We start from the raw sequence: 27,543 nt of genomic DNA, 5'->3' as shown, positions 1-27,543 counted from the left end.
TTGCACCATTGCACTCCACCCTGGGGGACAAGAGCAAAACTCTATCTCACCAAAAAAAAAAAAAAAAAAAAAAAGTGATCATAGGCCAGGCAGTGGCTCACACCTGTAATCTCAGCCCTTTCAGATGCTGAGGCGGGTGGATTGCTTGAGGTCAGGAGTTTGAGACCAGCTTGGCCAATAAGGCAAAACCCCGTGTCTACTAAAAATACAAAAATTAGCCGGGCCATGGTGGCACGTGCCTACAGTCCCAGTTATTTGGCAGGCTGAGGAACAAGAATCACTTGAACCCAGGAGGCAGAGGTTGTAGTGAGCGGAGACTGCGCCACTGCATTCCAGCCTGGGCAATGGAGCGAGACTCAGTTTCAAAAATAAATGAATAAAAAGTGATTATAAATGGAGATTAGAAGGACAGTATTAAATCAAGAAAAAACTGATTAGAACAGCCAAAAACATGAGTTTATCTTAAGTCAATGTAAGAAAAGAACAGCAGCTATCTTTTATGGTAATGATTTGGGGAAAGGGATGGGAGGCAGGGAAGAAAAAAAGATGTCTAGAAAAGGGGCTTAGTTGAAGGGATTAGATACAGAATTATCTTAGTGATGAGGTGGCTCTGGAGAGGCTAGTTTTAACTTGGAACGACGGATGGCCTAAGGTTTAGATAAAAAGTACCATGGCCTCCTCAGAATAAGGGCATAAAAGCTAGACTAAGGGGGGAATAAGAAATTAATCTACACTTGCATGTAAAGTCGTGAAAAAAAAAATCCGTGAACAAGTTATGCAAGTTATCCCTACCTGTTAAAACAAACAAACAAAAAAACCTCCTAAATCCCTTACACTACAGTAAGGGTAATTTTTGTCCTTAAAATGATCAACTGAACATGAGAAATAATGATGACCTACTGCGGAGGATTTGGAGCTGGGTGTCTGTCCTAGGGCCAAACTTTAATGAGAAAAAACAAAAACAAAGAATTTTTCTCCCGCATAGTAATACAGTTTGCTTGTCTAGCATACGAAGTAAAAACAGTTCTATGTCTCACTATGATACCAACAAGTTTCTTCACTTAAAAAATAAAACTGCCAATATATCTAGGTTTCCATTAAACACTCACATTTTCTTTATTTGCAGATGAACTACACATTGCATCTCTCTTTCTATGGCCACGGTCCAAACCATTCGGAGTGCTACAAAGACGCTGTGCCTAAAAAAGAGAGTTTGCTGAGAATGTCCAGCATCCTCAAGCCACAGGTGCAATGGAAACCCTCTGCCTCCCACCTGAAAAGCAAAACAAAACCCAAAAAAGAGAGGCTACTCACTGGGCTACATTTCATTAGGTGCTGGTGATGATTCCTGCAGATTAAAACAAACTGCCTGTCAGGTTAGCCCCAAATACTGTTTGATTATTCTTCAGTGGATTGGTGCATCCCAACATTTTTTTTATTTCATTCTAGGAGCCCTATTCCTAGTTGATATGTCTCTTCCAACAACAATAGATAGGGTATTCTCTGTGGTAAATATCAAGACTCAAGTGACATTCTGGGGACAAGACCCTCATTTTGCCTGCATAACCATATAACATGTTCCAAAGATGAACGAGGTTTATACAATTTACAATTTACTAATTTTCCAGCACAGTGTATTGGGGCTGATTTTTTTTTTTTTTTTTTTTTTGAGATGGAATCTGGTTCTGTCACCCAGGCTGGAGTGGCGCAACCTCGGCTCACAGCAAGCTCCGCCTCCCGGTTTCACGCCATTCTCCTGCCTCAGACTCCTGAGTACCTGGGACTACAGGCGCCCACAACCACATTCAGCTAATTTTTTGTATTTTTAGTAGAGATGGGGTTTCACCGTGTTAGCCAGGATGGTCTTGATCTCCTGACCTCATGATCTGCCCGCCTCGGCCTCCCAAACTGCTGGGATTACAGACGTGAGCCACCGTGCCTGGCCGGGGCTAATTTTTTTTAAAAATTTAATTTCTGGCCGGGCGCGGTGGCTCACGCCTGTAATCCCAGCACTTTGGGAGGCCGAGGCGGGCGGATCACCTGAGGTTGGGAGTTCGCAACCAGCCTGACCAACACAGAGAAACCCGTGTCTACTAAAAATACAAAATTAGCCGGGCGTGGTGGCACATGCCTGTAATCCCAGCTATTTGGGAGCCTGAGGCAGGAGAATCGCTTGAACCTGGGAGGCAGAGGTTGTGGTGAGCCGAGATCGTGCCATTGTACTCAAGCCTGGGCTACAAGAGCAAAACTCCGTCTTAAAAAAAAAGGCCGGGTGCGGGGGCTCACGCTTATAATCCCAGCACTTTGGGAGGCCAAGGTGGGTGGATCAAAGTGATAGAGACCATCCTGGCCAACATGGTGAAACCCCGTCTCTACTAAAAATACAAAAATTAGCTGGGCTTCGTGGCATGTGCCTGTAGTCCCAGCCTCTCAGGAGGCTGAGGCAGGAGAATCGCTTGAAACCGGGAGGCGGAGGTTGCAGTGAGCCGAAATCGCACCACTGCACTCCATCCTGGCAACAGAGTGAGACTCCATCTCAAAAAAAAAAAAAAAAAAAAATTAATTTCTATCCTCCCTCCATGGATTTCATTATCTATCTGGGTTAGAGCATTTAAAGCAATTCAGGCTGGGCCCAGTGACTCACATCTGTAATCCCAGGACTTTGGGAGGCCAAAGGGGGGCTGATCACTTAAGGTCAGGAGTTCAAGACCAGCCTGGCCAACATGGTGAAGCCTCCATTTTTGTATTACTAAAAATACAAAAATTAGCCGGGTGTGGTGGTGGACGCCTGTAATCCCAGCTACTCGGGAGGCTGAGGCAGGAGAATCGCTTGAACCCAGGCAGGCAGAGGTTGCAGTGAGTCAAGATGGCACCACTGCACTCCATCCTTGGCAACAGAGCCAGACTCCATCTCAAAAATAAAATTAAATACATAAATAAAATGCTTGGTATGTGCTAGATACACAGTTTATTTAATCCTTACAATAGCTACTTTATGAGAAGTGCTATTATTGTCTCCATTTTACAAATTAAAAAAATTAAGATCCAATGAAGTTAAAAAAAAACTTGTCGGCCGGGCGCGGTGGCTCACGCCTGTAATCCCAGCACTTTGGGAGGCCGACACGGGCAGATCATGGGGTCAGGAGATCGAGACCATTCTGGCTAACACGGTGAAACCCCGTCTCTACTAAAAATACAAAAAATTAGCTGGGCGAGGTGGCGGGCGCCTACAGTCCCAGCTACTCGGGAGGCTGAGGCAGGAGAATGGCATGAACCCTGGGGGGCGGAGCCTGCAGTGAGCCGACATCGTGCCACTGCACTCCAACCTGGGCAACAGCGAGACTCTGTCTCAAAAAAAAAAAAAAAAAAAGCTTGTCAGAGTCACAACTGGTGAATGAAGTAGTAATCCAGGAATCCAGACACTGATTCCAGAGCCTACACTCTGTACTTTCTTTTTTTTTTTTTTTTTTTTGAGACAGAGTCTCGCTCTGTCACCCAGGCTGGAGGGCAGTGGCGTGGTCTCGGCTCACTGCAACCTCCACCTCCTGGACTCAAGCAGTTCTCCTACCTCAACCTCCGAAGTAGCTGCAATTACAGGCATATGCCACCACACCCGGCTAATTTTTGTATTTTTAGTAGAGACGGGGTTTCACCATGTTGGGCAGGCTGGTCTTGAACTCCTGACCTCAACTGATCCACCTGCCTTGGCCTCCCAAAGTGCTGGGATTACAGATGTAAGCCACTGTGCCCGGCCACTCTGTACGTTCAATTACTAAGATACAGCACCTTTCACATACAAATAAAAGCCTATACATAAGTGTAGTATACCATTTTCCTTCATTTCCTTATAAATACTTCTGATTATGATAGTTAAAATGAATAGCCTTCATTTTCACAACACTATTTAGATCTGGAAAACTTAGAAACTGTTCAAGGTAAGGAACTAGGCCTCAAAGCCCACTTATACCCAGTATGAAAGGTTTTGTACTCTGCAGAGTCTGCACAGGATAAAATCTCTATGACCAGTGCTAAAAGGCTTTTGCGTGGGGTTCATTTAGCAACAGAACTTACATGCCAGCTAAATGCACTTCCTGAAGTCCTGAAGCATCCAGGTGACCTGCAATCAAATATAAAGAATCAGTAAAAGGAGTTATTCTTGTCCATGCGTCCTGTTTTTCCTTCAGATTTTCTTCATTTCATTACCAGTAAGCCATATTAATTTCAAGGACTGAGCTTTTGAATACAAAGCCTCTCAATTGGTACCCATTTCATGGCACAAGGTACAATTTCACAGAAACTTAAGAATTTATATGTGTCACTAAAAGAAAAAGTGTTGGGAAACACTACACTATGCTACCTATGGAGTTTTTTTTTTTTTCTTATGAGTAAAAAAGAAAGGTTATCACTCAGAAAATCTGAAATTAGAATTCTGGAAGGTTAACTTATGAAACATTCCTTTTGGAATATTTCATATAAAACATATAAAAATTAGTTGACAACATATTTCCTTTTTTTTGAGATGCAGTCTCGCTCTGTCGCCAGGCGGGAGTGCAATTGGTGCTATCTCGGCTCAGTGCAATCTCCGCCTCCAGGTTCAAGAGAGTCTCCTGCCTCAGCCTCCCCAGTAGCTGGGACTACAGGCACGTGCCACCATGCCAAGCTAATTTTTGTATTTTTAGTAGAGATGGAGTTTCACCATGTTGGCCAGGATGGTCTTGATCTCTTGACCTCGTGATCCACCCACTTTGGCCTCCCAAAGTGCTGGGATTACAGGCATGAGTCACTGCACCTGGCCAACAACATATTTCTTTATGCTGGTTTCTTTGCCTCTGCTGAAATTAGACTGAGGCACAAAACTTCTCATATCCTAATGACTATACTTTCATTCCCACCGTTAATCAGTCAACAAAATATATTCCTACTTGTCTAACATTTTCAAATGTGAAGTAGCTCCTATTAGTGTTATTATCTTTCTCTTCCCATTGGCTTAATCATTCTCAAAAATCCTCTAGTTACCCACAAAATTCCATCTCTCTAGGCAGATTCTTTTTATACTTTCAACACCTTCCGTCTCTATCCTACTTCCGTGTTTTCTCCCTTAATAGTTATTCTTCCTTTTGAGGCCTTTATCTCCCTTCTCCCTACCAGTTTCATCAAGGTCTGCAGAAGTGGTAAGCTGAGTGGCAGTTGTCTCCCCACTGCTAAGATTCGAAAGATCGAGGCAACGTTTTGGGGTTCCTCTGTTGAGACATAATAGTACATCGAAATTCCCATTAGATCGTTATATCCTTAAAAGTCAAAGATCATGTCATCCTCTTTTTTTTTTTTTTTTTTTTTTTTGCGATGGCGTCTTGCTCTGTCCCCTCAGCTCAAGTGCAGTGGCACGATCTTGGCTCACTGCAATCTCCGCCTCCCGGGTTCAAGCGATTCTCCTGCCTCAGCCTCCCAAATAGCTGGGATCACAGGCACCTGTCACCACGCCCAGCTAATTTTTGTACTTGTAGTAGAGATGGGGCTTCACCATGTCAGCCAGGCTGGTCTTGAACTCCTAACCTCAGGTGATTCACCCACTTTGGCCTTCCAAAGTGCTGGGATTACAGGTGTGAGCCACAACGCCTGGCCAATCCTGTTCATTTGAAACACCCCTTAATGACTATCAGATCATCTGAACAGTGTCCAAATAAATCTAATTGCTTTTTGAAAATATCTCAGACTGGGCTGAGAAAAATCTCCCACTACCATAATCTGTACCTTATTTTCTCCTTACCAACATACTGAAACAGATATATATATATTTTTTAATGAGGCCCAGAGTTTATTGGCTGAGGAGGATCTTGACTCCACATTCCCTGTCCTGAGGACCGTGAACACAGGCTTGATTTCTCCCTGGAGTCCCTAGTTTTTCTCAGGTACTACTTCTCTTTGTTTGCTAGTTGAGACATGGTATGATCAGAATTCAAAGTACAACTGCAATAACACTAATATTAATACTAATAAAGTGACCAACTCGTAATGCAGCGGTTTTCAAAGACTTTTCCCAATTATCACATCATTTAATTCTCACAAGATCCTAGTAAGATAGGAAGAGATTATTATTTCTTTTTTGTCTTTTCTTTTCTTTTTGAGATAGAGTCTCACTGTTTCCCAGGCTGAAGTGCAGTGAGGCGATCTTGGCTAACTGCAGCCTCCACCTCTCAGGCTCAAGCAATCCTCCCACCTCAGCCTCCCAAGTAGCTGGGACTATAGGTGCACACCACCACACTCAGCTAATTTTTAATATTTTTTGTAGAGACGGGGTCTTGCCATGTTGCCCAGGCTGGTCTTGAACTCCTAGACTCAGGTGATCCGCCCTCTTTGGCCTCCCAAAGTGCGGAGATTACAGGCATAAGCCACCTCGCCTGGCTGAGATTATTTCTTGTCACAGAAAAGAAGGTGAGACTCAAAAGGGTTACACAGTCAAGGGCAGAGCTGAGACTTAAAGCATGACCTTTGAGCTGGGATAATTGAAAACAAACCAACAAACAAACCCAACTGTTTGGAAATAGCAAAGGCAATAAAGTATAAAAATAAAAGTATATTTACCCAGACAAAATGCTTAGGTTTGCAGAATCACCAAGAAATTTGCCCACTTGAGTTCTAGGGACATCTGGACAGACAGTAAAGGAATTGTCTCTCTCCAGGAGCAGGTTTAACATTTTCCTTTGATTAGACCTAAAACTGGGTCCTGAGCCAGAGCTTCCTTCCTCTCTTGTGGATGAGAAGAGTTCCGTAGACATGGTCGTCGAATTTTCACCAGGAGAAAAACAAAACCTAGCTAGGAGGAAAACGTCATCTATATCGGTACATCACAGTTCCCTCAGCTTTCCTAAACTCCTCCACCCTTTCCAGCCAGGCGGGTCAGCGCTGGAAGAGGGGCAACCCCGAAGGGTGATTCACAGCCTGGCTTCAGGTTAGAACCTGAATTCACCGACGAGAGGCAACCTTAGGACCTTAAAGATGGAATGAAGAGAGGATTTTGACTTCTTCCACGCCACACAGCTCGAGACTCCTAACTAGAAAGAACCCTGGTCTCGTAACTCGCGATAGTGCCCATTCGGCCCTCTCAACCTCTGTCTGTGGGGGCCCAACTGGACCCTAAGGGGGACAATGGGGTCTCCGTGATTCCGTGGCGCAGACAGCTGCCGACTTACCTCAAGCCTGGAGTCTGAGGCTTGCCTACGAGAGGAGGGAAAGTGGATAGGGATCGGACACAGGCGAAGACTCGAGCAGAATGAAAGGAAATCTGGGGGAAAGGAGGCAGTTAACCAGATTGCAGCTCTGCCTTCCGACTGGGTAGGCCAACGTCGGACTCAGCGTCTTCCCTGCGCAGAAGGCCAAAGTTACAGCCTCTGAGCAAGAATATCAACAGCCGCAGGCGTTGACCATTCAAACCTTCCGCCCGCCCAATAACCTATCCCCGCTCGCCCCTAAGCTGCGTCAGCCAATCTCCGCGCGCGCCCAGGCCCTCACGGCCTATCGTTGGGCTCCCACATCACCCGGGGGCGTGTGCTTACTCTGGAAGTGGTAAGACTTGCCCCGCCCCATAGCCAGAGCAGGATAGTGATTGGCCCACCAGCGTTAGGCAGGCTGCGGTGTAAGCTCCGCCTCACGGGGAGCCTGGCGCATCATTGGCTCTCCCTCTCACCAATCGCCACACCCTTTCTGTTTTCTTCTTTCCCTCAGCCCCACGAACCCCGGGAGATTTAAACCGCGCCTTACTAGTGATGACCATTCGCTAGGATAATACTAGGAGAGATTATTTTGGGTGTAAGGTGTTGTTAGCTTTTCATTTTCCTCGCTTCTTTCTCGTGCCGTTTTCGCGGACGTTTTCTTCTAAGTTTTGCTGGCCTTCCACGGGAGATGGAGCGTTTGCTGCCGGTGTGGCAAGTGTTGGGGCGAGACGGGTGTGTGTGTTTATGCTGAGGCATTAGCCCCTTCCAAGAGCTTTGTTTGGTGTTTCTTTTAGTGTGCAGCATCTCAGAGACGCTAGCTTATGTGGGTAAAAAGAAATTCCGTTGCAGGGAAAGTGGAGGAATTAAATCATCTTGGTATAATCCTTATCGCAATCCAGAGGACCTCAAAGATTGGTTATTAATGAAAATTTGAACATTGACGAGGTGATATTTATAAATTATTGGCCGGGCGCGTTGGCCCACACCTGTAATCCTAGCACTTTGGGAGGCCGAGGCGGGCAGATTACATGAGGTCAGTGGTTAGCCAACATGATGAAACCCCGTCTCTACTAAAAATACAAAAATTAGCCGGTTATGGTGGCACACACCTGTAATCCCAGCTACTTGGGAGGCTGAGGCATGAGAATTGCTTGAACCCGGGAGACAGAGGTTGCTCCACTGCACTCCAGCCTGGGCATTAGAGTGAAACAAACAAAAAGACGTTCCTAATGTTAGGGATTTCCTTTTAAATAATCCTGTGCTGGGGGAGGGTATTGATGATACAATATTGACCCTGAGTGTTCAGTGATAGGGGGCAGGAGGGTCCATCATATCTGTGCTTCTCAAGGTTTAATTTGCACACTAACCACCTGAGGAACTGCTAAATGCAGATTCTGATTCGGGAGGTCTGGGTTGCAGTTGCGGCCCAAGATTCTGCCCTTCTAACAAGCCCCCAGCTGATGGTGAGGTAGCTGGTCCTACGACCATACTTTGAGTGGTAAGGTATTACCCCATACTCCTTACTTCAGTGTATATTTGAAAATTTCCATAATAAAAATGTTCAAAATAACCTTGGAAGCTCTTTAAGATGTAGGCTCCAAAAACGATAATCCAATAGGTCTAAAGTGGGGTCATTATCAAGGCCCCCAGGTGCTACCCATGCAGACGGCTTGCAGATCATGCTTTGAGAAACAAAAGTCAAAATGCAACTCGTGTCTGATGTCAGGATCTTGGTGGTGGTAGTGGCTGAGAGGCACGGTGTAGCCAGCTGGTTTTTATCCTAATACCCTTTTCATCTGTAGAACCTGCTTCCCCAGAAAGAAGATGTGTGAAGATTCTTTGTCCTCTAGGATACAGACAGTGAGTGTGGGAGTTAGCACAGAACCTTGCTATGCCAGGTGAGTTTGAAAATCAGGCTGGGGATTAAGGGAGTGTGGGATGAGTTGTTATCTGCTTTGACGACTACAGTATAATCACACTTTGTGGGAAACTGTATACTTCCCTGCAGGTGGGAAGTAGAGACAGACAAAGTTATTCTCCAGCAGTGGCAAAAGCAGATAGATTATGGCAAGTGCACACCTGGCTACCAGTGCTTTCTGCACCAGGTTCTCAAGTAAGTGCAGTTGTAGGTGGTCACAACAAAGGTGTCAACCAAGTGGCTTTAGTTCAATGTCAGGTGATGGAAATATACTAAAATCTGAGCACTCTGACAAAGTTGCAGCATTCCTAAAACAAATTCTCTAAAAATCTAGCCCCAAAAATAAGTTTCTAAGACTTCTCTCAAATGGAACTTGTACACCTAGCTCTTAAGAGTGTTTTTTTTTTTTTTTTTTTTTTTTTTTTTGAGACAGAGTCTCGCTCTCTCCCAGGCTGGAGTACAGTGGCACGATCTTGGCCCACTACAACCTCTGCCTCCTGGGTTCAAGTTATTCTCCTGCCTGAGCCTCCCGAGTAGCTGGGACTACAGGTGCCCACCACCACGCCTGGCTGATTTTTTTGTTTTTAATAGCGGTGGGGTTTCACCATATTGTCCAGGCTGGTCTCGAACTCCTGACCTCAAATGATCCACCCACCTTGGCCTCCCAAAGTACTGGGATTACAGGCATGAGCCACTGCTCCTGGCCACCCTTAAGACTTTTTACAGATGCAGTGGTGCGCCTGTAGTCCCAGCTACTTGGGAGGATCACTTGAGCCCAGGAGTTTGAGGCCTGCCTGGGCAACATAGTGAGACTGTCTCCTAAAAACAACAACAAAAAAACTTTTTTTTTTTTTTTTTTTTGACACAGTTTCTCTCTTGTTGCCTAGGCTGGAGTGCAATGGCGCAATCTCAGCTCACTGCAACCTCTGTTCAAATGATTCTCCTGCCTCAGCCTCCTGAGTAGCTGGGATTACAGGCATGCGCCACCACACCCGTCTAATTTTTGTATTTTTAGTTGAGATGAGGTTTCGCCATGTTGGCGAGGCTGGTCTCAAACTCCTCACCTGAGGTAATCCACCCACCTCGGCCTCCCAAAGTGCTGGGATTACAGGCATGAGCCACCATGCCAGCCACAACTCTTTTTTTTTTTTTTTTTTTTTTAGACGAGTCTCGCTCTTCGCCAGGCTGAGTGCAGTGCACGATCTCGGCTCACTGCAAGCTCCGCCTCCGGTCACGCCATTCCTGTCTAGCCTCCGAGCTGGCTACAGCGCCCCCACCCCGGCTATTTTTTTTTTTTTTTGTAGAGCGGGTTCATCGTTCTCTCCTGACCGTGATCCCCCCTCGGCCTCCCAAAGTGCTGGGATTACAAGCGTGAGCCACCGCGCCCGGCCAAAAGCTCTACGTTTCTTAATGAGGTTGTTTTCCTAGCAAACATTTTTACTATCTCCTCATGATTCCAGCTGGCTTAGCTAATTGCAACATACTTAGCTAATTACATGTAAGTTTACATGCATACATACAAACTGTGAAATAGTAGAATTAAAGGGAAGTCAAATATTGTCTTTTATATCTTGATTTCTGAGGGTGTTGGAATATATCTAAGTTATCCTTCCCAGAAGAAAGAATATTAGGGAGGTGGGAAGTTTGGTGTTTAATCTGATTTGAAGATTTACTTTTTCTGTTGGATTGAGGGCATTGATCCTATGTCATCCTTGGGGAATCCCTATCTAGGCTCCTGATTCACTGTGATAAGCAGTGAGCTGTGTTCCTTCACCTTGACCTCAGTCTGACGCATACATGTTGTTGCCAGGGCACAGTGACAGCCCGGGCTTCACCCTGAAACACCAAACAAGAACAGGAGGTACAGCCTTCACTCCTGGTATGCCCAGATCAGGCAGTGGAGAAGAACCCTACATTCCTGGGATCCTCCCAGCCAGCCTCTGCAGGGCAGAGGGGCTGAGGGGTGTGTTTTCTATTCCTGGTTCTTTTTATAACTGGTAGGCTTAGCCCTACTTCTCCCCACTTTGCAGAGGTTTAGCTTTCACTGGGTGAAAAGGGAAGGTCTGAATCGAGTGCATGTTCCTCCAATTCGGCTGTTCCTTCCTAGGCAGGGAATGAAGAGTCTCTTAGAGCCAATGGATTCCACTCCTTTGGATGACCTCCTGGATGACTGGCTCCAGGCCCTGGAGCCCTCAGAATATGGATGGAGAGTATCCTTTGCTGAAACCCACTGGAGCAGGGTCACAGATGGGGTTTGGCCCATGAGGGCACAATTAAGATGCAGTTCAAAGCAGTGGCTCAAGAACAAAAGTCTAAAAAGGGGGCAGCAGGGAAAGAGCAGGACATGAGGAAAAAACCCTTGGGAACTGAAAGTGGAATAAGGAGATTTAATTATGGGTAGGAGTGTTGGGCTGCACTGGGAGGCCATTTTATAGATGATGAAAGGGGATGTAACCTTCCTTTGAAATGAGGCCTGAAACTTGACTTGCAGGGTTGTTTTTGTTGTTTTTTTGTTTTGTTTTGTTTTGGGTCTCAGTTTCTTTCAATGTTTTGCAAATGAGCCAATGCCTACTTTTAACTCAACCATTTAACTAATAATTAAATTATTAATTTAATTAATAATAGGTGAACAGCTTAGTGGTGAAAAGCAAGGGCTTTTAGACTGCTTTTTGAGAGTACCCTTGCCTACCATGTGGGCAGTCACTTAACTTCTTGGGCTGTTAATTTGTCAGAGAAGGTTTTGTTTCATTTGATGATTGTAAGAAAAAATGAGAATATATATCAAGGTATGTAGGTCAAGTGTGGTGGTTCACAACTGGAATCCCAGCACTTCGTTTTTTGTTCATTTGTTTGTTTTTTTTTTTTGAGACAGAGTCTCATTCTGTTGCCCAGGCTGGAGTGCAGTGGCACAATCTTGGCTCACTGCAATCTCTGCCTCCCCGGTTCAAGCGATTCTCCTGCCTCAGCCTCCCGAGTAGCTGGGATTACAGGTGGGTGCCACAATGCCCAGCTAATTTTTGTATTTTTTAGTAGAGATGGGGTTTCACCATATTGCCAGGCTGGTCTCGAACGCCTGACTTCAGGTGATCCACCTGCCTCAGCCTCCCAAAGTGCTAGGATTACAGGTGTGAGACACCATGCCAATCCCAGCACTTTGTGAGGCCAAGGTGGGAAGATTGTTTGAGGCCAAGAGTTTGAGACTACCCTGGGCAACATAGCAAGATGCCTCTCTCTACAAAAATAGAAATAAATATGCTGGGCATGGTGGCATACCCCTGTAGTTCTAGCTATTCCGGAAGCTGAGATGGAAAGGATTGCTTGAGCCCAGAAGTTCAAGGCTGCAGTGAGCTATGATCGCCTCACTGCACTCCAGCCTGAGCAACAGCAAGACCCTGTTTTTACAAAAAAAAAAAAAAAAAAAAGCATGGTGTCTGGCACATAGGAGCAATTATTGGAAACCATGTGTCCCATACTTCATGGCCCCTAACTCTGCTCCTTTTGCCGAGGGGAAATAGGCAGTGCAAGGTAAATCTCTCCACCCCTATTTTCTCAGTTAGTACTGTACCTCACTTTTCCTCTACTCTTTTTCAGTTTGCAGACTTGTTGGCTCCTGCCTCCTCCCCTCCCTGGCTCAGTGAGGAAGACCCCCGCCACTGGCTCTACTTTCCGGCTGATCACAGCTATTTACCTATCCCAGTCTTGAGTAAGGCACAAAATATTTACAGAAAACAGATGTCTTTCAGAGGACTTGCTGCTAAGTGTAATAGTGAAGATTACTTGCATTACTGCTACTTTCCAATCAATTAAAAAAATAGAAAACTTTGTATTACAAAGAGATCACAACACGAACGCATTATTTAAAGCCTCTCCTTTATCCACTTTTTTGCTTGTCTCCCTAAACCATCTGTGATGCTAGCTGAGACTCGAATTTACATGAGAGCCAGAAACCATCAACCCAACCTCTTCACACACTAACATCTACATTCAGTCTCTTTAAAAAAGACTTAAACTTCGGCTCATGTGGGAGGTGGTGGTAGTGGTGGAGACTTAATAAAAGGTGGTTTCGTCTTCCTGAAGTGGAAATACAGCGCCGTCAACATCTTTTCCCCATCTGCCTGTTTCCTCCTTCCCTTTCTGTTTAAGGAAAGTGTGACCACCGCACTTCTCCCCACCTCCCCGCACCTCCCCCCCCAAACGCAAGCAACTGAACCGCCTATGATGTCATAATCACAATCCCATTACCTCATCCTGCTGAAGGGAGGGCGGAGAGAGAGGAGAGTGAGTGAACAGCCCTGGGCTATCCTGAGCTTTACAAAGTGTTCTTTGTGAGGGCAAATTACAGAACCAAGTGGAAACGTCCCCGCAACCATTATAAGTCCTAGGTTTTTAAGGTTCAGGCCGATCCGGCAGCTGCAAGAGGGGCTCCTGGGACTCCAAGCAGGCCCGAATCGGCGCTTGGACCACACTTCCCAGCAGCCTTCACGCCGCGGACGGGTCCTTTGCTGGGGGAAGGGGGATTCCTTCGAAGAGGTGGTCGTGGAGGGCGGAGCAGCAGAACAGGTGAGAGGCACTGTGGCTAATTGCGTGACGCGGCCCGAACCGAGTGGGAGGCTGCAGCTGGGCCGATGGAGGGAGGGAGGGCAGGGGCGATGCCTTTGTTTACCTTCGTCCGACATGGCCTCCCCCGCGGGTTTCAAGATGTGCCTCCAACTGGGGCCGTCCACTTTCTGCGATATTTTGGAGGGGGTGACTCGTTAGTGAGGAAACCACCCCCATCCCTAAATCAAAGCACCAGACTCGTTCCCAACAGTGCTGTCCGAGAGACACTTTGAGAGAGACACGACACGGAGCTGCGCCCTCCATGGGTGGCTCGGGGGGATTCTGCGAGCCGGAGCTGTCCCCCTACTCTCCTCAGGGACTCGTTGGTTCGCGCCAGCGCCTTTTAAGGGCACCGTGGGGCGAAAGGAGCGCTCAGAGCTGCTCCGGCCGCGGCCCTGGGAGCTGGAGGAGCCGCGGTAGGTGGCGGAGGGCAGGTGGCGCTGGGGCCTCGGGGCGGGCACCTCAGCCGTCCCTCCCTCCTTCCCTCTTTCCCCTCCCCCAGCCCGACCGCCCGCGCGGCCGGGCCTCGCTGGCCACCTCTGCGGGGAGAGCACGGGACCCAGTGGGGGAGGGGGTGGCGGAGTGCTAAGTCTCAGACCCTACCCATCCCCTGCGTCCTGAGTTCGCTTCCCGCGGCCAGATGATGGAACCTAGTGGGAAGAGGCGAACGACAGCCCCCCTGAGCGAGCCCTGGCGCCCCCCCCCCCCCGCCCCGGGGACCAGCGGACGCCCCATGCCCCACCCCGCGGGGACAGGCAGGGCAACAGAGGGAGAGGTTGAAGATTGGAGGGGCCTAGCCTTTTGCTTCTTCATGGGGGTGGGGGGAGGGGTGTTCCCCACTTGTCACCCCTTTCCCCACCAGAACCATATGGAAGAGGAGCAGGCAGGTCTCCACCTACCTGTTCATGCACCTCCCTGCCTTCCTCATGTTTTCCTTCAGTCTCCCCAAGAGGTGTGGGGCTGGGACCTGGGGGGAAGGTCCCCAAGGGGTTTGTGACTCTGCTCCCTGTTGGCCTGACCTGATCCTACCTTGTCTGGGTTCAGCACAACCTCAGCATCCCTGAAACAGGAGTGTCAGGGGTTACTGCCATCCAATAGGAGATGGGGTGGGGGTCTGTTCTTTATTTTTGGGGGCTGCTGGTGGAGGGGAAGCCTGGACTGAGAGTTAGGCCTGGTGGGGTTGCTGAGAGGGCCTAGCGGCCTGCTGCTCTGTGAAGGGCTGAGCCCCGTGCCAGTTGTTAAACCGAGAAGTTTTAACTTGTTTAGTGAACATTCAGGGCTGTCTCTACCCTTAAGATACACAAAATGGAAGGGGAAGGAAGGCGGCAAGAGAGGGCTTCTTACACTTTTTTCAATGCCTGCTTGAGAAAGAGTAGGCCCCTCGCGGAGCTGGTTTGCCTTCTTTTGTGTCCTGGTTTGATTCCTTATGGCTTCCGTTCTGTTCCCCCTCTCAGCCTGGCCTGTTTTAGGAAACTCAGGCTGAGAGTATCAGTTGCGTGGTGGTAGTTGCATTGTTCCAATTACCGCTGTGTGTGGCCACATCCCAACAATTAAAATGCAGAAAAACACAAATTCACTGTCTTGACTTGATCCTAGAGATGGCTGGGAGTTTGCTGTTTGTCCAGATGCCTCATGAAAAGCTAGAGAGTTTGCTTCACTCCCTGCTCCTCATAGCTGGTTAGTCTGAGGCTTGGGGTCTCTAGGGTAAAATCCTGCACTTAGGTTCCCTCTCTGGTTGATCTTTGAGGGCAGCAGAGTTAAGAAACCAAGAGCAGAAGTGATAAAAGCTTTAGCTTCTCCCGTAAGAATATAGGGGAAGCAGCTGAAGAGAGCTCCCCGGAAGCTAGAATTTTGTTCAGGGTGGTAATAATTATGCATGAAAATGATAGTTAACTATAATGATGATTGACTTCTCTTGCACCTTTCTTCCAGAGAACTCCAAATACATCCAGGTTTATCTCTTTGCTCTTCCTTGTGGCCTCCTTCTGAGGTGTGAGTGGGGTAGAGATAATTTCCTCTTTTTTGTAGAGTGATCTGCCCCCAAGGTCACAGAAGGAAGAGCCCTCTTGGGCTTTTCTTAGTGTGCAGGTGAGGGAGGATGGTATTCAGCCAGAGAGATAGACCCTATTGCCTTCTTCATCTTATTGATTTCATTACTTCTGACATTCTGAGGCCTTGAAGATTCACAAACGGGAACGAGAAATGGTAGTCTGTGTGGACTCCTGATTTTTATAGGCCAGATGGTACATTTTGTGTATTTTAATATGTTATATTGTTCCTGTGACAGGTTAAGATTATTGTGCCCACTTTACATATGGGTAAACTGAGGCCAAGGAGTATTAAATGATTTGTCAAAACTCTTAGCAAATTGGATTAATAATTAGATTTCTTGATGATTTGTTCTCTTGACTAGCTAATGCTACACACATTCTCTGGTAAGCTGTCAGCTTGCTGCTCATTTCTGGGAATAGATAGAACAAAATCAAGACACTGGCTTAACCTCCCCTCTTCCCTTGAGCAAGGCCTCTCAGGTAATTGTGTGGGCTTGAAGCCTGTTCTCTGATACAGTTAGTTTGCTTCTATCAGAAGTTGACCATGAGAAAGAATCTTGGTTAACTGTATCCATGGACTTTGCATTAGATCAGGCTAAAAGCTTAGTTGAATAGTCATGGAGTTGTTGTTTATAACGTCTGTAGAGTTGAAATGTATTGGAATTACCCTGACCATTTCTTTATCTTCCCATTTGATAAGAAAACAAACACTGTATCTATTGGAAAACAATAATATATCAGATGTTTAGGCCGTGGGAGGACATAAAATCCTATGTACTCAGATTTGAAGCAGAAAGCCTTGCCTACAACCACTGTTCTTCCTTGTTCTCTTATTACTATTTCTGTAGTTTAGGAGAAGGGTACCTGTTTTCACTTCTGACTGGAATATAAAATACTGGGCTGATCCTGATGGAAATAATCATTTGGGCATCCCTCTCTCTCACTTGAGCAGCTGTTTCTAAGTGGTGCTGGTATTCCAGTTAGAAACAACAGAGCATGAACCAGGTTAAGGGTGGCAAATAAGTTTCAACTTGATTGCCAACTCTATTTTATTTCATATCTGGACTGCCAAGTTCATAATTTCTGAAGCTGTGTTTAGGCTTAGCTGGAAAGAGCTGTGATCAATTGATGTCTGCCAGAGGCCTGGCTTAGGGGTGCTGTGGTATGTGTGCCATGCATTTTCCATCTCTGGACCAGGTGCATCTCTAATATCACTTGGGGCTGGTCCCTCTAATTGGCAGACTCAGCAGGCATGACTGGAGAGGGAAGTCCCAATGGTGCTAGAATGGTGCTACAGTGGCAGAAGACGGCTCACGAGTGAGGTCTGGAAGAACAACAGGGAAGACATCCATCATTTGCTCCAAAGTGTGCAAGTCAAATCCTGGGGAGAATCATGATAACCCTGATCACTGAGCAGCTACAGAAGCAGACTCTGGATGAGCTGAAATGCACACGCTTCAGCATCAGTCTGGTAAAAGACCAGTCTTCCTGCTTCTCCACGACCCCCTCCCCCTTTTTTCTGAGGCTGATTGTTGCTATTACTTTACTCTTGTCCTGTGCTCTATGAATCATGGTACTTAACCTGGAAGAGCCCATTAATGGCTCAAAACCCAGCCCAAAAGGAAGGGGGCAGGGATTTTTCCACCGATAGAGAAGGGACAGCAAAACTTGGGTGGAGAAGGGTTTGAGATGTTGGAAGATGTGGATTGTTTGACTTACTAACTTTGGGAAGACAAGAGGAAGAACACTTAATGTCCCCAACATCCCTGTAGCTCATGAATCGCAGAGGAGAACTGAAGAGGGCTTCCTAGAAATCTGTCAGTGTGTCCTGAATCCAAATCATGATGGATATTCTCTCTTTCTTAGCCTTTGCCTGATCATGCAGACATCTCCAACTGTGGGAACCCTTTCCAGCTTGTGTCTGGTAAGGCATCGTGTGTGTTCGTGTACGTGTGTGTACCCATTCCTCTCTCCACACATTTCTATCACTGGTTTCCAGTGACCAGGGCTAGCGAGCCTACCTCTAGAACTTCCTTGCCAGGGTCAACTTCTGAGATTGGCAGTTGTCTTTCATTTTCTAGCATGAAAGTTATCTGGTTGGTTTGCTTTTATTCTAGCTTTGTGGGGACTTGTATAATCTAATGTTTTGAATAGGTAATACATTCACATGGTTCAAAATTTTAAAAATAACAACAAAAAGGTTATGCTGAGAAAAGTCTCTCTTACTCTCCTGTTCCCTATCTACCCAGCTTCTACCACCTCCCTAAAAGTATTAGTTTCTTATGCAGTATATGTGACTATAATTTCTTTATATAAAAAGAAGCAAATGTATATATTTCCTTTCTTTTTTAAGTTCTGGGATACATGTGCAGAACATGCAGGTTTGTTACATAGGTATACATGTGCCATGGTGGTTAGCTGCACCTATTTTATTTCCACGTTTTTAACACAAAAGGTTGCATACTATATATTATTTTGTACCTTTAAAAAAAAAAAAATGGGACCGGGCCTGGTGGGTCACACCTATAATCCCAGCACTTTGGGAGGCCGAGGCGGGCAGATCACCTGAGGTCGGGAGTTTGAGACCAGCCTGACCAACATGGAGAAACCCCATCTCTACTAAAAATATAAAATTAGCCAGGTGTGGTGGTGCATGCCTGTAATCCCAGCTACTCGGGAGGCTGAGGCAGGAGAATCGCTTGAACCCGGGAGGTGGAGGTTCCGGTGAGCCAAGATTGCGCCATTGCACTCCAGCCTGGGCAACAAGAGCAAAACTCCGTCTCAAAAAAAAAAAAAAAATTGCTGAGCACAGTGGCTCATGCCTGTAATCCTAGCAATTTGGGAGGCCGAGGTGGGCGGATCACGAGGTCAGGAGTTCGAGACCAGCCTGGCCAACACACTGAACCCCTGTCTCTACTAAAAATAGAAAAATTAGGCTGGCATGGTGGTGCACACCTGTAATCCCAGCTACTTGGAAGGGCAAGGCAGGAGAATCGCTTGAACCCAGGAGGCGGAGGTTGTGGTGAGCCCAGATCATGCCACTGCACTCCAACCTGGGCAACAAAGCAAGACTCCGTCTCAAAAAAAAAAAAAAATCTTTAATATAGCTAGGAGATCTTTCCCTATCAGAATGCTGAGCATTCCCTTGTTATATATAGCTGCATATTATTACACTGCATAGATGTATAGTTGCTTATTTAATGAGTTTTCTATTGATGTACATTTAGGTTATTTCCAATCTTGTTTGGATACATAAAACTGTAGTGGGCCAGACGTGGTGACTCATGCCTGTAATCCCAGCACTTTGGGAGGCCGAGGTGGGCAGATAGCATGAGGCCAGGAGTTTGAGACCAGCCTGGCCAGCATGGTGAAACCCCGTCTCTACTAAAAATACAAAAATTAGCTGGGCATGGTGGCAGGCGCCTGTAATCCCAGCTACTCGGGAGGCTGAGGCAGGAGAATCGCTGGAATCCAGGAGGCGGAGGTTGTAGTGAGCCGAGATCGCGCCCACCACACTCCAGCCTGGGCAACAGAGCGAGACGCCATCTCAAAAAAGAAAAAAGAAACTGTAGTGAATAACCTTGTACATATGTCATTTTTTCACATGTGAAAATATATCTGAGGTATAAATTCCTAGATTATTAATTACTCAGTTAAAGGGCCCCTGATCGTAGGGACATTTAGATGGAGGCATCACTGGTGGACAATCAGAACTCCCTAACTCATGCTGCTCAGCTGTTCTGCATCTCATTTTCTTTTCTGGGATACCTAGCAAGGGAAGTGAGTTGGCAAAAACATGTTCATTCATCTCTTCCTCCTGTTTAAAGACTTGCTGAAAGCCAGGTATTGTGTCATAAGTATAGAGCAGGAACTCATGGTCCCTGCCCTCATAGTGGTTAGTAGAGGGAAGAACTATAGACCAAATACACTCAGTATGAATTTTGCCACCATCAAGTCTGACTTCATATGCTTGTCATTTGCCCCAAATATCCAGCCCCTGCAGAATTCCAGCCAGCTAGCCAGAGGAGTTTGGACTAGGCCCTTTTTCCCTTAATGAGCTATCTCCCAAAAGTCACAGTTTTGGTTGGAATACAGTGAGTGAGGATTGTTTCTTTTAGTCCATTTTCCCTTCCTTCTCTTGGTCCCTCCATCTGTTTGGATTTAAGAGAAGGCCTAGGGGAAGGGAATCGGAATATGTGGGTGGCCAGACACAAAGGAAGATGAGCAGCACAAAGTCAGGGTTTCCCAAGCCCAGGTTTCATTGTCAAAGGCCTTTCCCACCCTGTTTGCCCTCCCTAGGAATAAAAATGATCTCTTACCTGCCTGATTACCTCTTACTTCTTGGCAGTCCTAACTCCTGACTTGGTGCTGTTGACACATGAGAAGAGGAAAGGCCGAGGAAGGAGAGCATAGGCCTGCTTTTCAGCATCCAGGGCAAGCGTAGGGGAGGGGCAGGGGAGAGATGAGCAGGACATTCACAAACGTGTTTGTTTCTCTTGACTTCTTTTACCTTTGAGAGGGAGTGGCAGGCAGTAGATGAAATGTTTTTGATTCCAGGTAGTCGGTCACAATGGAGGCAATAGAGCATAGTGGTTTAAAAACCTAGCCTTCGCATCAAACAGACCTGGATTTGAATCCTCCTTTGGTCTTTTGATTGCTATGTGATTTTGGGAAAGTTACTGAATTTCTCTTATCTGTGAAATGGGGATAATGATAATGATACTACCTACCTCATAAGGTTTTTGGAAATTTTCACATAATATGCTCCATACATTGTGTGGCAAATGGTAAGTTCTTAAAAAATGTAAGCTATCATTAATATTATTCTTATTATAAATGCCTTCCAGAAGGTGCTTCCTGGAGGGGCCTGCCCCACTGTTCCTGTGCTGAGTTCCAGGACAGCCTCAACTTCAGCTACCATCCCTCAGGCCTGAGCCTGCACCTCAGACCACCCAGTCGGGGAAGCTCCCCCAAGGAGCAGCCCCTCTCCCAAGTCCTAAGACCTGAGCCCCCAGATCCAGAGAAGCTTCCTGTGCCCCCTGCCCCTCCATCCAAGAGGCACTGCCGCTCACTCTCAGTGCCCGTGGACCTGTCTCGCTGGCAGCCGGTGTGGCGGCCTGCCCCCTCCAAGCTGTGGACTCCCATCAAGCACCGGGGCAGTGGTGGAGGGGGTGGGCCGCAGGTGCCTCACCAGAGCCCCCCGAAGCGGGTCTCCAGCCTCAGGTTCCTCCAAGCTCCCAGTGCCTCTTCTCAATGTGCCCCAGCCCACAGACCCTACAGCCCTCCTTTCTTCAGCCTGGCCCTGGCCCAAGATTCCTCTCGACCCTGCGCCTCCTCCCCTCAAAGTGGCTCCTGGGAGAGTGATGCTGAGTCCTTGTCACCTTGCCCACCTCAGCGCCGCTTCTCCCTGTCACCCAGCCTGGGCCCACAGGCAAGCCGCTTCTTGCCTTCTGCCCGGAGCTCTCCCGCATCCTCCCCAGAGCTGCCCTGGCGACCTCGAGGTCTCCGCAACCTTCCCCGAAGCCGCTCACAGCCTTGTGATCTGGATGCCCGCAAAACTGGGGTCAAGCGGCGCCACGAGGAAGACCCCCGGCGTCTGCGGCCTTCCTTGGACTTTGACAAGATGAATCAGGTGGGACCAGCAAGACTAGGGGAGCTTGGATGGGAGTGTGGGGACTCTGTTCTATTTCCACTTCTGAGCTAGCCCCTAGCTTCATTACCCTGCCGCCCCCGCCACCAACAGCACCTCCTTTAGCTCTTAGCTAGGGTGAGCTACCATCCCAGCTTGCCTGGGACTCTCCCGGTTTTAGCACTGAAAGTCCCCCCATCCTGTGAAATGCCTTAATCCTGGGAGTTAGAGAAACAGGTCAGACCCATATTAAACCTTCCAACAGGGATCCCAAATTGTCCTGCAGGAGGTACTTTCCCTCTTTTCCAAGAATGCATAAGCTGCAAAAAATTCCATCAGTACCTACTCCTTGTGCCTAAAGCTGGTTTTGCCACTTGCCTGTCACTGCTTCAAAGTGGGTCTGTGAGGGCTGAAGCAAGATGGGCTGCTACAGTGTATTCATCTGTTAGACAAATGTTTTTTGACTTCCTGGTGTGAGTACAATTATTGTATGTATGTACTTGCTCACTTTTTTCATATTATTCTTTCTAGACCACTGGGTTACAAACCTCTTTAAGAATTGATTAATTTTTTCATACAGTCGTCCATCCCATCTGCAAACATTTACTGACTCTGACTAGGCACTGGCAGTACAAAGTAATGAAACACTGCAGATGATGTTCCTGCCCTCACGGAGCATCTATTCTTGAATCCAATGGAAACAATGGGCTCCAAATTTTGTCAGAAAGTTTACAAACGCCGGGCATGGTGGCTCACGCCTGTAATCTCAGCACTTTGGGAGGCTGAGGCGGGCGGATCATGAGGTCAGGAGATTGAGACCATCCTGGCTAACACGGTGAAACTCCGTCTCTACTAAAATACAAAAAATTAGCCGGGCATGGTGCTGGGCACCTGTAGTTCCAGCTACTGGGGAGGCTGAGGCAGGATAATGGCGTGAACCCGGGAGGCAGAGCTTGCAGTGAGCCAAGATCACGCCACTGCACTCCAGCCTGGGTGACAGAGCGAGACTCTGTCTCAAAAAAAAAAAAAGGAAAGTTTACAAACCTCACCCTAAAGCCTTAGAATTCTTGCCTTCAGGTGTAACTATCTTCTTTGTTTATTTGACAGAAACCATACTCAGGAGGTCTCTGTCTCCAAGAAACAGCCCGGGAAGGCAGCAGCATCTCTCCACCATGGTTCATGGCCTGTAGCCCCCCACCCCTCTCTGCTTCCTGCAGCCCCACTGGGGGTTCCTCCCAGGTGCTGAGTGAAAGCGAAGAGGAGGAGGAGGGGGCTGTGCGGTGGGGTCGGCAGGCGCTGAGCAAGCGGACACTGTGCCAGCAGGACTTTGGGGACCTGGACTTGAATTTGATTGAGGAAAACTAAAACTGAGAGGCTACTTCCTGGGGCCACACAGACTGACTCTCTCATGGCTACTAACAAGTGTCGAGGCCCCAAGGCTGGGGGCCGAGCCTGGGAATGGGGGTGAGTGGAGGGCTCCGACTCAGGGCAGCCGGAAATCTTCTCGCTCCAGCAAGCTCGACCATGCCAAGAGACTGGCCGGGACAAGATAAACGGAGCTGGTGGCGGGAGGGACAGCCCCAGAGCAGACCCTTCCCATGGCGGCCCTGAGTGTGAGTATCCCTGCCACCAAGAGAGCAATGGGCAGGGAAGGAAGGGGTCTGCGGACCCCAGCTCGGGGAATTTCACTAGCCCCTTTGCTTCAAAGGGCACTTGTGTCTTAGAATTTGGCCAGGGTGGGGGGTTGAGTCAGCCTCCTCAGAGAAACTGTGTGAGAGTGTGTGCGTGCATGGGAGTGTACTTGTGGAAAGGTGAGTTTGCGTAGCCTTAGGGAAGGAAGGCAATTGCTCCTTAACAGCAGAGTATCATGATACCCCCAGGATCTTGAGTTTTTTACAGGATGTTGGATTTGCTCAAGGAGTGAAGAGGAGGGCACCAAGTTTTCCTTTTTTCTAAATAGCTCTGGAACCAGGCTTGTAATCCATAGCATCACCGACTCTGCAAAGGATTTCATTTTGGGGCACAGCAGGGTGTTTTAAGTGCTGTGACTTCAGCTAATGATCTTTTCTTCAGCCCCACCCCCTTCCCACTAGCTCGATCCAGCATACTGGGGAATGCAGGTGGCGGGTGTCACCATATTTTTTCTGAGCTGGCCTTTTTTTCTCATCAGATTGTCTAGGCTATGTTCCACCTGCCTCTTTTGCCCTCTTGAGCAGAGTTGCACACAGCACATGGGCAAACTGAAGCAGGGTTGAGGGGCTCTATCTCTCTCTCTCCTCTGCTCATGGGACCCTTTTCTCCTCACCCTCTGCCCTTCTAGGTCATAGACTAGGTAGGAAGGCCCTATATTGGTCCCCAGCATCTACTGAGGCAGACCGGCAACAGAAGTGGCATTCAGTCCCCAGCAGACATGGGTGAGCTCACCCCAGCACTGTTGTTGGGAAGGTGACTGCAGGAAACCAGTTCTTACAAGATCCAGGCCCAGCCTTTTCGACCTACTTGAGAAGGAAGAAGGGGTGTTTAGCATTTAATAGTTTGCTTGTCTTCCCCTCCTGCCAGGAAGTGTTTATTTGCCTCTAATTAGCCCTGAGAGACCATAGGGAGGTTGGGGCTCACTGAGGGATTGGCTGAGGATGTATAAAGCAAAGGCTGTGAGAAGCAGTTGGGAGTTTGGTTGTCATTGGATTGAATTTACTTTTTTGTTTCTCACCCGCAACTTGAGCCAGGACAGCTGGTCCCAGTGGCCACAGTAATGGGTTTAAGTACCTTGGTAGGGCTGGCACCAGTGGAAACACATACTGAAGCTGCCACCACAATAGCTTATGAGGTTTTATCCAGCTTTGGTTAGACCCTGCATGACCAAATTTGACCAGCCCTTCTTGTTTATGGCAAGAAGGGCATTTTTCTCTTCAATTTCCAGGGTTTCCTAGGACGCAGTTCCTCATGTAAGGGAAGAAGACCAAGGTCTTTGTGTTTTCTTCCTCATCGAATTGAACCTGACATTTTCTGGATCTCCTGCATGTCAGGAGCATCAGTGAGGCTTCAGCCTCCTCGTCTCCACTCCAGAGAGGAGGTGGCCATGTCTTCTTAAGCCTCTGGCCCTCAGAGGCTCCTCCCTATCTCCTGGCTAGTTACTACTAGGCTACCAGGTCTCTAGGGGCCTGAGAGAGGCCCTCTAGAGAATCCAGGGAAACTGAGCCCAGGAGTAGCCCATCTATGGTTTCATTTCTCCCCTGGCTCTTCTCCCTTTTCAGGCCATAATTTCCCTGGTGCCAACTTCTTTTCCTCCTGGGGCATCCTCATCCCTGGGCTCTCTGCTGCAGATTGGCTGTGCCAGCTTCCAACAGGTCACTGGCAATGCCAGTGAGTTTCTGCAGGCCCTAAGCTGAAGAAGTGAGGCAATGATTCTGCCTCCATCCTGGTTTCCCCAAAGCCCCAGGGCACCATCCTTAGGGGAGAAGGTCTACAGTTATCATTATTTTAATTCCATTACTTTCAGTCTGGAAAACTAAGCTAGTCAGAACTGTCATCTTGCTTCCCAATCTAAGAACCTGTGGCCCTGGAACACTTTTCAAGAAATGGTTCATTTTGCTTTACACAGTAGATCTGTTCCAACAGTTCTATGTAAACCAAATGCTATTTTTCAATGCATTTGGACTGCTGACCATTTAAAAGCAGCCTATGATTGCTTCTTTTTGTAAAGCAAGCAACCTCCCTCCACTTTAGCTGTTTTGACTATTTGAATTTTCACATATTGGGCTTACCCAGAGTGGAGCACACCTCCAGGGCTTGTGGCTGACACTGGGTAGATGTCTGCATCTGTGCTGTGTGTGTGGTGTGGTTGGCCAGTAGGTGAGTATCCCTGTGTGTGTGAGTGAAGCCACTCCCCAGGCTGGTGCTCTCCTCCTGTGCCCAGTGACTGCCCAGTGGCAGCCCAGCTGCCCTTCACTCCCACCTGCTGCCAAAGTCCCTGTGCTAATGGGATTACAAATACAAAAAGTGGAAAAAAATTTTCGTAAACTTTGTTTTATATTAAAAAAAAAATCCATAAGTCTGTGTGTGTTAAACATGAGGTTCTGCCTCTGTGGCTGTGTTTGAAAAAATAAAGTTTTATTAGAATAATCCATTTTCCCAAGCAACCTTGTGTACTACAGTGTCTTCTTCCCTTCCCCACAAAGACAAGTAAGAAGTAGGGTAGAAGGCCACCTAACTGTTCCAGCCTCTTCCTCTAAGATGTGGGTCAACCTTTCAAAAAGGGGCAGTATTTGGACCCTAGGCCCTTTGCTGGCCGTGGCAGGATGTTATACTGTGGCCCAGGCTTCTGCTAAGGCCTTGGTTATTTTTGGCAGTCTGGTTTGGTCTCTCTTTCCCTGGCAGTTATACTTGTCTCCTCTTGCCTGCTGTCACTCTCACTTCCCAGCAAGTTGAAGTCAAGTATGAATGCATTCCAGCTCCCTGAGAAATGGTTTATGGTACAATCAGGAACTTGTCTAGATTGGTTTGTAGGCTTTGGGAAGTAGGGAGAAGGCAGGGTGGGAGATGGCCAGGGATCTTTCTTAAGTTTTCACGTTACATCCTGGTGAGATAGAGGTTTAGTCATCAGAATTCAGATTCCATAGACCTAGGCAATTTTTCCATCCTAAAAATACTGCTTTTGGAAAATTATCCTAGCTGCAAAGCTTCTCTTTTGTTGTAGAAGACAGTATTTTCCCTAATGTTTCCTTTGGGAGTGTTGGTTTGCCAAAAGAAGCTATGTGGCTCACTCTTTAGACCTTTCTATTCCACCCTTCTCTCTGTGTTGACATGTGTGTGGGTGAAGTATAGTTGCTTAGAGATCCAGGCAGGAGCCTCTGTCCCTAAGGCTTAGCCTTTCTTTACCAGTTGTGGTGCTAATTTGCCAGGCAGCAAGAAGAGTCGAGTTGCTTAGCTTATGTCCTCGTTTCCTGCTTCAAATTGGTGGCACTCATTGAATACCAAAGAAGTGTGTGCAGGAGGACAGGATTGACTTGACTACCTGGAGCAGGAATCTTTGCAGGGGTGCAAATACACCCTAGAAAACGTGAGGGTTGTCACCTGCCCTGGAAACGAAGGGCTTTGGGGAAGTGGTGGGCAGTGGCATGTGATTAAAGAAGCTTAGAATTACAGTTTTTTTTTTCTTTAAAACTGATGTTTCATTTCACCTACTGCTTGAGCAGGGGTAAAGTTTGAACATCTAAAATGACTTTGTCTCCCTGTTTTTTTCTTTTGAGTTTATTTTTGTTGGATTTTTCTGCTATTTTCTGTGAGGCCAAGTGTGATTTCATTTTTCATTCCTGAAGTCTTGTTAATATAAGAAAGAATGTAAACTCCATGAGGGCAAGAGTTTTGTTTTATTCAATATTGTGTCCCCAACACTTTGGGAAGTTCCTGGCACATGAAAAGTGCCGGCCACATTTGTCGAATGCGTTTCCCTTTTGCCTTTCCCATCCCTGAACTTAGGTACATTTCTGTCTCTCTGCTGTGAGAAACCAGCCTTGGACATTGGGACAGTAGTTAAATATTTGTATGGGAGAAAATCCCAGCAGATAATTTTGATAGAAAAATTGCAAGGCAGATAGATCTTGTATAGATTCACCCTTGTTCCCCTCCTACTAACTACAGCTTATGGGCCATGTGCTTTAAGAGGTGGCTCTCAGCCCAGAAAAACATTCTGAGTCAGGCCTCAGGTTGGCTGTGGGAGATGAAAGTTAAAAAGAAGTGGAGGGAGGAGTGTTTCCTTGGTGCTCCACAGGGTTGGTTCTAGAATGATTTTCCTATATGTTTTATACTTTAGTAAAAGTATAAAGTCAATAGTGGGTTACCCCTCTCCCCAAGCCTTTGTTACAAGAAAAGTAGGTCAAGGGTGTAGACAAGGTTATGGATAGGAGATAGCTGGGGTAGGCACAGAAGCCTTGGAGAAAGAACCAGCTACTGCTCTTTCCTGTCTGTAGGGAAAATCAAAAAGTCACTTTTAGAGCAACAGTCATGGGTTATTACTATACCCTTTATCTTTTGTATCCATTTTGTGTATACTCAGTCTCTGCATCCATGAGACCATGGAATGTGCTAGTCCCTGATACTGCCAACTTTAAATGATTGAGGCAATTTCCTGTTGCT

At 47.1% G+C, this 27,543-nt stretch overlaps 2 protein-coding genes across 2 annotated transcripts in view; one reads left to right on the top strand and one right to left on the bottom strand.

Annotated features, from left to right (window-relative positions):
* Nucleotides 1–14,192, bottom strand: part of CDC25C (cell division cycle 25C) — a 56,901-nt gene extending 42,709 nt beyond the window's left edge. Inside the window, exons 1-6 of the mRNA XM_030828631.1 lie at nucleotides 13,793–14,192; nucleotides 6,583–6,810; nucleotides 5,146–5,240; nucleotides 4,072–4,117; nucleotides 1,315–1,348; nucleotides 1,110–1,199 (exon numbers count right to left, since the gene is read on the bottom strand). Of these exons, the coding sequence (XP_030684491.1) occupies nucleotides 1,110–1,199; nucleotides 1,315–1,348; nucleotides 4,072–4,117; nucleotides 5,146–5,240; nucleotides 6,583–6,810; nucleotides 13,793–13,992 (693 nt within the window). The 5' untranslated portion in view covers nucleotides 13,993–14,192. The remainder of the gene's footprint in view (nucleotides 1–1,109; nucleotides 1,200–1,314; nucleotides 1,349–4,071; nucleotides 4,118–5,145; nucleotides 5,241–6,582; nucleotides 6,811–13,792) is intronic.
* Nucleotides 13,941–25,547, top strand: FAM53C (family with sequence similarity 53 member C). The gene is made up of 5 exons (XM_030828633.1): nucleotides 13,941–14,144; nucleotides 17,021–17,250; nucleotides 17,646–17,703; nucleotides 20,627–21,411; nucleotides 22,516–25,547. Exons 2-5 carry the CDS (start codon nucleotides 17,173–17,175, stop codon nucleotides 22,771–22,773), a joined length of 1,179 nt encoding a protein of 392 aa, XP_030684493.1. The 5' UTR covers nucleotides 13,941–14,144; nucleotides 17,021–17,172; the 3' UTR covers nucleotides 22,774–25,547.
* The last annotated feature ends 1,996 nt before the right edge of the window (nucleotides 25,548–27,543 follow it).

This window comes from Nomascus leucogenys, chromosome 2 (genome assembly GCF_006542625.1).
Source record: "Nomascus leucogenys isolate Asia chromosome 2, Asia_NLE_v1, whole genome shotgun sequence".
Lineage (NCBI taxonomy): Eukaryota > Metazoa > Chordata > Mammalia > Primates > Hylobatidae > Nomascus > Nomascus leucogenys.
The sequence above is the reverse complement of the archived record's forward strand: the minus strand, read 5'-3'. Positions and strand labels throughout refer to the sequence as shown.

Bases quoted from the DNA above. Each gene is read 5' to 3' on its own strand.
- FAM53C (XM_030828633.1), top strand. From the start codon at position 17,173: ATGATAACCCTGATCACTGAGCAGCTACAGAAGCAGACTCTGGATGAG. The intron at 17,704-20,626 runs GTAAGGCATCGT...AATGCCTTCCAG, and splicing joins CCCTTTCCAGCTTGTGTCTG to AAGGTGCTTCCTGGAGGGGC. The intron at 21,412-22,515 runs GTGGGACCAGCA...TTTATTTGACAG, and splicing joins ACTTTGACAAGATGAATCAG to AAACCATACTCAGGAGGTCT.